General features: G+C 40.2%; 1 protein-coding gene across 1 annotated transcript; it reads left to right on the top strand.

Moving 5' to 3' along the window:
- The first annotated feature begins 4,619 nt into the window (after nt 1-4,619).
- LOC116100747 (olfactory receptor 52H1-like) lies at nt 4,620-5,558 on the top strand. Its single transcript, XM_031384482.1, has one exon. It carries the CDS (start codon nt 4,620-4,622, stop codon nt 5,556-5,558), a length of 939 nt encoding a protein of 312 aa, XP_031240342.1.
- Nucleotides 5,559-9,885: the final 4,327 nt, after the last annotated feature.

Here is a 9,885-nt window from a genome sequence, read left to right as displayed (position 1 = left end):
GATTGGTGTCTGTGCAATCCCCAATTCACTTGTGAGTTTCGGAGGTAGGGTCCCTTAGGGGCCTGCAAGCTCAGTGTGGGCCTTTCTGAAGGTCTAGGGTGAAAAACCAAGAGGATTTCCTCTAAATAGTGCTATTTCTCTTTGTCCTTCAGTCCTCGTCAAGGGCCTGAGGTTTGGGAGGTGCTGGGTTTGGACCAGGCAGGCAAATCTGTGAAGGCAGATTGTTAAGGCAAAGCTGGAGTGAAATTCTGGAGGCTAAGCAGTGACTGGAAGACGAATTAGAGATCTAAGGATGGGCCTAGGCTAGAAGTAAGTTTTTGAGGCTGAGGGTCAGATTATAAGGTTTCAGAAAATGGATAAATGGAATAGAGAAACAATGAGGCTGGGTAGAGGGTTTGGGTCCAGAAGGATGGATTCTGACTCTGGTTCTGAGGAGTTGTAACCATTCTGAGGATTTCTGACATCGACGCATATTAGGATATGTCTGGTGTGATGAAAGTATTACATAAATTTACTATTTATTAAAATTTAAAATTTTATCTTGTGTGTGTATTGGGGGGGGAGGTGGATGATAGTATGTGTGTGAGGTGTGTGTTGCAGGTGCCACAGCATGCACATTGAGGCTAGTGGATCACTTGTGGGGTCAGTTCTTTCCTTCCACCTTATGTGGGGGTGCGGGGACTGAACTCAGGTGGCAGGTGTCTTTACCCACTGAGCCATTACCTGCCCCAAACTTTTATATTTATTAAGAGCTTGTTAGCTCCCCACTTCTATGGAAAAAATGCATTTGGGGAATATCAAATTATGTGTTCAGTATTACACAAACAGGAAACAGGTCAAACTCATATCCAGCTTATCTCTAAAAGTTATTTTTTTAATGATCACTTATTTTACTTTATATATTTGGTTCTCACTCTGTATTCTAGGCTGGTCTGGAACTCACTGTTTGATCCAGTCTGGTCTTAGCCTCATGGAGACTTTCCAAGGACTTAGATTACATACAGATTCTCTGTACGAGACTGTGACGAAATTTTGTTGAGTCCACACATATTGGGCACATATATTCTTGTAATGTGAATTCCTTCCATTCCATTCTGTATCCACACATTCATTTTATCCATCCATTAATTATAGTGGGGCATAAGAATGGAGAGGGTGGTATGATAAGGTCAGTGGGTTCTGTGTCAACAAATGCCAGTATAGTGTTATCAGTGTATTATGGCAATTGAACTTTAAGTAAGACAATAAGGATGTGAATGTGGAAACAGTTCAACCTTAAGCAAGATAGAAGACTAAAATCAATGAACAGAGCAGTGCTGAGCGCTGCTCCATACTAGTGGGACACTTGGTGGAGTTCTGGGTGTTATGATATTCTTTGGGAAAACTGTCAGCTAAGCTAAAAAGAGGGGAATGAGCAAAGGTAATTTGTCCTAAAAGTGTCTTATGCTATTGGTGAGAATCTCTTGGTAAGTGTCAATAAAAATGACAATTATGGCCTAACCTATATCTTTAATGAAAATTCCATGTTTTTATGTAGCTTGGTACATACTGGCTTCCAATTTGAATGGACTTATTTTGCTTTACATAGAAAGTAATGCAGACTTAATGTATAAAAATTCATTGTCAAAGACACTTAGACTATGAGAATTTTCATTTTTCTTTGGCTTAATTAATGACATTCAGTTTATAAATGTTCTTGGGTGGCACTGTTGTACTGTTGTACAGGTATTGAGGATATTATTGAAAATGAACAAAATTGGCATGAGGTGGCTGATAGGTGAAGGAAGGTGCTTACTGAACAAGCGTGTGACCTGAGTTGAATCCCTGAAAGCCATAGAAAGAAGGAAGGAGAGAACCAACTCCATAAAGTTGCCCTCTGACCTCCACTTGAGTGCAGTGGTCTGTGCACACACAGTAAACACAATTAAAGTCTAGGAAATGCCTGTAAGTGACATGACTTACATTTTCATTGAGAGTTCCCTCCAATGGTATACAGGTCCCTTTTCTCTGTTTAATGATTACATACTAATTTCCTTAAAATATTTTTAAGTAGCTATATTTAGTGTATATTGTGTGTGTGTGTGTGTGTGTGTGTGTGTGTGTGTGTGTGGTGGGGAAGTCAAAGGACAATTTGCAGGCGTCAGTTTCTCCTCCCTCTATATGGATCACTATATATGGATCCCACCATAGGCATCAAGCTTAAGTTACTGGGCTTAAAGGCAGGTGCCTTTACCTGCCAGTCCTTCTCACTGGCCTCAAAAGTACTTTTTCTGATTTCCATGTTGCTAAGCTTTCTTTTATTACATTTATATTCATCCAAAGTATGCTTATTTAACCTTCTATTTCATTTGACCTTCGTTATTTTGTGTGTTTCATATGTCGGCAACATACAATTGTATTTTATTTGGAAAACCTTCACCGAGAACTTGGATTTTAAAATTGAAAATGTGTTCAGACAATGCTGTGTCTGTAAGTGGTATGTTTGGTGTCATATTGTTGATGTGTCTTGTCCTTTTTAGTTTGCTATGAGTTCTTCATAGTGTGCAGCCAGCCCTCTGTCTATTGCTATGTTGATAACATGTATTTTCCCTTTTCCATAAAATTACCAACTGCATAGTCAATTTGCTTGTAAACACAGAGGTTTTGGAAAAGCCTTGGTGTTTGATTTTTGACTCTGAGATTAATTGTTCAGTTATTGTGTTGCTTTTGGAAGAGAGTGTATTTCTCTCTGGTTTAGTTTCTATATCTATATTATATATATTATGATGTGTCTTGTAGGTTTTGTTGTTTTGTTTTTTAAAGAGAGGGTCTCATATATCCCAGGCTGGCCTCAAATTTGCTATTTAGCCCAGGATGCCTTTAACTTCTGATCTTCCCTAATGCTGGGATTACAGGCATGCGCTGGCACCCAGGATGTATGCAACGAGGGGGAAGGGGATAAAACCCGAGGCTTCTTCCTACAGGCAGAGCCCCAATCTTCTTAGACGACTTTTAGGAAAGTTACAAAAGTGGTTTCATGCTAAGATCTTCCAATTGTTGTCGAATGCTGAAAATTCTCAAGACAAATCTAAGTTTGTTTTTTTGGGGGGAGTATTACTTCAACTCAGTATTTAGAATAAAAAATTCTGCATTCTCCCACTAGAGGTCCTCCCAAGCATTATTATTTTTTTTTAAAGTACAAAGAATCAGTCTTCTCCAATTCTTACAGATTTTCTTCCTTCATCCTTAAGGTAGACTGGAGGCCCAGCTTCATATCTAGTTCTTCAGGAGGAGGCATCAGGTACTCCTGTCTCACAGAGCATGGTGGTCTGCAGGTTCGAAGGAGGACAATGACCAAAACTGGGGTGGGGTTGGTGTTTCCACAGATCTTTGTTCTGTTGATTACTGTTCTTTTTACATCTTAAAATCTCTTGTGAATCCTTGCCATTTCACAAAATCTGCAGGAACCACCTGGTAAAGAGTGACCCCATGAAAGAATGCTGGTCATGTGATTTGGCTCATTGGCCAGAGGGATGACTTGAATTTCTCAAAACAAAAGAAAAAGAAAAAAAAATCCTTTTATTTTGTTCTGAAACAAAGTTTCACTGTGTATCCTTGGCTGTCCCGGAACTCTGTAGACCAGGTTGGCCTCAAAATCGCAGATGCCTGCCTGCCTGTGCCTTCAGAGTGCTGGGATCAAAGGCTTGCTCCACCACCACCTGGAGACAAAATTCATTTTTATCTAAATGAGATAACACATTAGAGATGTTGCTGTTGAGCAGGCATCCAAAATTGTTAAATTACCTCATATTCCCAATAATGAGACTCTCTTTAGTGTAATCCTGTTCTTGAAAACAGTTAGAATACTTTTCCCTATACACATCCATGCAGTGATGTATATGGTGATGCTATAGTGGTGATATACACTCAGGGAAAACACTGTCATTTAAATAAGATCAACAGTTTATAAACTGGACAAGTTATTTCTCTTGATTTGGTTTCTGTTGAAATGTGGGAATTAACACACATGGCTCTTTCTCAAAGCCATGACTATGGCTCTCTTTGGGGTAGAGGGGTATTTATTTATTTATTTATTTATTTATTTATTTATTTATTGTGTGTGTGTTTTGCCTGCACATATATATGTGTATTACATGTATGCCTGTTGCCTACATAGATCAGATGCAGGTATTAGATCTCCGGGGACTGGATTTAGCAGATGGTTGTGAGCCACCACACCCACAATAAGTGTCAGAAATCGAACCTGGGTCTCCTGGAAGAGTGGCCAGTGTTTTTAACCACTGCGCCATCTCCTGCTCATGAGTAATCCTCTTTTTTTTTTCCCCAAGACAGGATTTCTCTGTGTAGCCCTGGCTGTCCTGGAACTCACTGTGTAGACCAGGCTGGTCTCAACTCAGAAATCCACTTGTCTCTGCCTCCCAAGTGCTGGGATTAAAGATGTGTGCCACTACTTCCCAGCTGAATAATCCTCTTAATGGTAATTGGATTTTCTCTCTTCAAACATAGGAAATAGAACCATTCCCAAAGAGGTTGTGGAGAAAGAATGAGCCCACAATTCCTCATGCTCGCCATTCACACTTGGTTTTAGGACAGAAGAACTAACTATTCTTCAGATCTCAATGGTCATGTACAACGTCAGTAGCTACAACACTGGCCCCTTCACTCTCTCAGGCATCCCTGGACTTGAGCAGTACCATGTTTGGATCAGTATCCCTTTCTGCTTTATCTATCTGGTGGCCATTCTGGGCAACAGCATCCTTCTCTACCTCATTGCAGTGGAACACAGTCTTCATTCCCCCATGTTCTTCTTCCTTTCCATGTTGGCCATGACTGACCTCATATTGTCTACTACCTGTGTCCCCAAGACCCTTAATATCTTTTGGTTTGGTCCTCAGGAAATCAGTTTTCCTGGCTGTCTGACCCAGTTATTCTTTCTGCACTACAGCTTTGTCTTGGACTCAGCTATCTTGCTGGCCATGGCATTTGACCGTTATGTAGCCATCTGTTCACCCTTGAGGTATACCACTATTCTCACACCCAAAACCATTGTCAAAATTGCTGTGGGAATCTCTTTCCGAAGCTTCTGTGTCTTTGTCCCATGTGTTTTCCTTGTGAACCGCCTACCCTTCTGCAGGACACACATCATTGCCCATACCTACTGTGAACACATTGGTGTTGCCCGGCTGGCATGTGCAGATATCTCCATCAACATCTGGTATGGATTTTGTGTCCCCATCATGACAGTGATTATAGATGTGGTCCTCATAGCCATCTCCTACACTCTCATCTTACGTGCTGTTTTTCGCCTTCCCTCCCGAGATGCACGCCAGAAAGCCCTGAGCACCTGTGGTTCCCATGTGTGTGTGATCCTCATGTTCTATATACCAGCCTTCTTCTCTATCCTTGCTCATCGCTTTGGGCGAAATGTCCCTCGCACTTTTCACATTATGTTTGCCAACCTGTATGTAATCATCCCACCTGCACTCAACCCTATTGTGTATGGAGTGAAGACAAAGCAGATCCGGGACAAAGCCATTCTTTTGCTCTTTCCCAAATGATCTCAGTGACTGAAGTCTTGGATCTGGGGCCAGTTCATAAAGTATAGTAGGTAAAAGGCTGAACCAACAACCACCGGCCTCCAAGAGAGGACACACGGAGCTATTGGGGTTTTGCTTTCTTAGTTATTTTATGCAGAAGCCTACTCAACCATTTTAGTTTTAGGAAAAGAAGCTCAGAGTTTAGAAGATAAAAGGTGTTTATTTCACTTCTGAAAATAACTTATCTTAATGAGAATCTTTCAATTCTTTTTTGTTGTACTAAGGTAATAAAGACTCATTTATAGCAATGGAGATTGGTATCCTGTTTTCACTTAAAATATTTGTGAGGAATCGTAGCTAGTTTTTACATACACCTTCATTTTGTATTTATTCATGATAGTAAGGTAGCGAATTTACTGCTGATCCTGTAGGTTTCTAGATTAAGAAAATTGAATTTGCTCATTTGTGTGTGCATGTGCATGCATGTATATGTGTGTGTATGTATATCAATATGGGTATGTGCATGACACAGTTTTCATGTGGAGGCCAGAGGATAACTTGTCGGGAAGTTAGTCCTTTATTTCTACTCTGTAGGTTTTGAGGATCACAGGTAGGTTTTTCTGACTTGGAGACAACAACCCTTTACTTGCTGAGATGTCTTGATGGCACAAGTTTCTAGATTTATTTATTTAGTTTATGTATGTGAGTACACTGTTGCTCTCTTCTGACACATCAGAAGAGGGAATCGGGTCCTATTATAGATGGTTGTGAGCCACCATGTGGCTGGTGGAAATTGAACTCAGGACCTCTGGAAAAGCATCAGTGCCCTTAATTTCTGAGTCATCTCTCCAGCCAAAGTTTCTAGAGTTTTAATATGGTTGTTATTATTTATTTCTAAACAACATCAGTTATGTGTCCTATTATATAACAGGTACATAGACAATATTTATCAAATAAATTCATAGAAATCTTTTTCTTATAGAAATTCTTAATGAAATTATTTATCAGTTTTGCAGATGTTTTTCTTAGGAGAGGATTAGAACAATACTTTTTTTTTTTTTAAGGAAAGAGATACTGGAGAGATGGTTTAGCAGCTAAGAACACTGGGTTTGCTTTCTATCACCTACATGACAGTTCACAACTTCAGTTTTAGGGTGTCTGACTTCTTCAGGTGTCTGAGGATACCAGCATGCACATGGTACATGCACATATGCAGGTAAAACGCTTACACACATAAAAAAATCTTTTTAAAAAAAGAACAAAGGTAAAGAAATGAAAGGTTAGAGCATCTTTCTCTAGAAACATGGGACTATAAAAAGAACTTAATTCTAGATGGTAAAAATAAAACAAAAGCTAAATTAGAGATCAAATGATTGACTAAGTGGTACAATTAAAACAAGAAAGATTGACATAAGAGTCATTTTATTTCATTGAGTCATTGGCATTTTAGTCTTCTATGTGTTTAGCCATCGAAAAAACAGTAATGAGGTCTCAAATAAATTGCTCAATACAATACATGTAATTGAATTTGTAGGACCTTTTGTTTTAAGTTATGCCATGGGCCGGCCCATCTGGGCCTCCTTCAACCCGCGGGAGAAACGGGGGTCCTAGTCAGGTCGACAAGGCCTAGGCGAAGAAATGGTGGAAGAGACGATACATGAAGTATAGGATCTAAATGTATTTCTTAGAAATGGCATCAGACTTTTACAGTCATTGCAAAAGAGAGATGGTAAATCTGGCAGCTCAATAGTTGAGGTACATCTGAGGCTATCTGAAACATACTGGGTCTAAAGCAGCAGCTATCTCCTCTGAACTGGTGCTACATCCCCCGGGCCCAAGTGCTCTGGGCCTGGGGGACTGCGGATTGCATGAATCTGAGTCCTAGCCCATCTAAGTTCTAGTGCTAGTCCTGCATGAGAGTCCAAGTCCTTCTTCTCCTCCTAGTTCTCCTTCCGCACCAAGTGAAAAGCAGGCTTAAGTATCATACAGCAAGCAGGGCTGATGTCAAGAGTCACGTAGGCAGGTGGGGGTTACAGCAGGGGACACAAGACTGAAGTCACCTAGGCAAGTGACCTCCACACCAAGGTCAGCAGGGTCTGGTAGCTAGGTGTGAAGCAGGAGGAAGAGGAGTGGAGCCCTCCCTGTTGAGGTATTTTGATATTCCTATGCTAATTCTCTGGGTCTAGCTTGGGGCAAGCAGTGGGGAGTTCTGACCTAACACTTTTAGCTAATGTCCTTGAGTGAGGGAAACTCTTCATTACTCTCTAGTATGTAAAACATTTCTAACTATTGTAAACTATCTATTGCCCTAAGGAATGTACTTGACCTCTGTTGCTCTCTGTTGAGGCAGTGCCCAATCTTAGCCATTTACGAATCATTACTTGGGGTACATTTATGCCTAATTATGAGGGTGTGTTGATGATTGGAAAGACTAATCTGGAACACATCTGAGTTAGGGGATACCAGCGACTGTCTGAAATCCAGGAAGCACAGAATCCTTTTGGATTCTTATTGCCTCTTATCCTTTAATCAGGATTTTATCCCCGATATTTTGGATGTGACTGGAGTACACGAGTGTGCGTAGCAATTTTACTTAATTTGAACTCCTCCAAGACAAAGAAAGAGAAGGGCCAACTGACAGTCAGGATGCCACTCCTTGATCCTGCTAAAAGAACTTGACTCATGTGTAAAATAATAGCTTCTTGATATTACTTAATTAGAGGCAAACATCAGATGGCATATTTTGAAGATATGAATTACAAATAAATAGACTAGGGTATTGAAGCATATGCCAATTTTAATCTGGTGAAAACCATTTAGATATACCAGGACCTTGATTATATTGGCTCAGGTTCTAATGACAAAATTCAGCTCAGACTTCTGTTTTCCCTGATGTAAACAGGTATAAAAGAATAAGAAAAAAATGTTGGTTATTTTATGAAGGGATAGAGAAGTTAAAGAGAAGAATTACAAATGTTCGAGTCTTAAGCCTGCCTGCTATTCATACAAAGTAATAACCCAAGGAAAAGTGGTTGGTAGTGTATTTTAAAAAATACTCCATATTTGATTGACATTTAATAATTAATCTTGCAATATTAGATATGGAAAATAGACACTTTAAAATGTAGCTATTGGTAACATTCTGTGTCTAATCAGAAGGAGAATCAATAAAGGTTAAAAATATGCTGGGGTATTGGCTCAACAGCTCTAACATCACAAGTGTGACGACTAGCATTTGGATCCCCACCACCAATGCAAATGCTGGGTGGGTGTGTGAGCATGTAATTCTAGCTTCATGGAGATAAGATCTCCAGAAAAAGCTGGCTAGTGATACTAGCCATATCTGTGAGCTCTGTGTTTGACTGCGAGATCCTGTCTCAACAATTAAAGTTAAAAAAGAATTGATAATTCCTGACATCAACCCTAGGCTTCTATAGGCATATGCCACACATATGTGCCCCGACACATGTAAACGTGCATTCTCATGATCCATACACGCACTCACTCACACACACACAAATGAAAAACTGAAGGAAAAAATTAGCAATTTTGTACTCTACATTTAACAGTTATTGTTGAATATATTTTTAGATATTGTATAGCTATTGATTGGAACTAGGTTCACCAAACTTAGGGATGTAAACATGACTATTAGAATTGGTCAGTAAGGGGGCTAGAGAGGTGGCTCGGCTGTTAAGAGCACTGACTGTTCTTCAAGAGGTTCTGAGTTCAATTCCCAGCAACCACACTTAGAGTTTATAAGCATCTGTAATGGGATCTGAGGCCCTCTTCTGTTGTGTCTGAAGGCAGTAACAGTGTACTCATATACATAAAATAAGTAAATCTGAAAACCCCCTTTTTTAAAAAAAATTTATTTATTCATTCATTGATTATTATATGAACTTATATATAGTGCTTTAGCCAGTTAGGGTATGTGTATGTATTCAAGGGCAAATTGGGGTGCAACCCGTGTTGTTTAGCAGAATCTGACCCACCTGCCCAGGAGCCTGTAGTGGAGGAGGCTCCAATCCCCTGTGTAGTTTTTTGTGAAGACAGGGAAGCAGCCAGTGTCCTGGCCTTGGGTCTCATCAGTGTGCTGTGAGCCATGTCAGATCATATACTGTATACAGTGAATCAGGACTCCTCAAGGAGTGGCAGGAGCTGATGGTGCCTCACTCTCCATCCCACTTCTTCCCTTACCAGGTTTACCTTCCTATCCCCCATGTAGCTACATTATGTTTTATTAGTGAAAAGTTTATAATGAAACTTTTCAGGGCCAAGTGGTGGTGGCGCACACCTTTAATCCCAGCACTTGGGAGGCAGAGGCAGGCGGATTTCTGAGTTCAAG

The sequence above is a fragment of the Mastomys coucha genome, unplaced genomic scaffold (genome assembly GCF_008632895.1).
Source record: "Mastomys coucha isolate ucsf_1 unplaced genomic scaffold, UCSF_Mcou_1 pScaffold21, whole genome shotgun sequence".
Taxonomy (NCBI): Eukaryota; Metazoa; Chordata; class Mammalia; order Rodentia; family Muridae; genus Mastomys; species Mastomys coucha.
This window is presented reverse-complemented; position numbering and strand designations above follow the sequence as displayed.

Excerpts from the sequence above, each read along its gene's own strand:
- LOC116100747 (XM_031384482.1), top strand. The coding sequence starts at position 4,620 with ATGGTCATGTACAACGTCAGTAGCTACAACACTGGCCCCTTCACTCTC.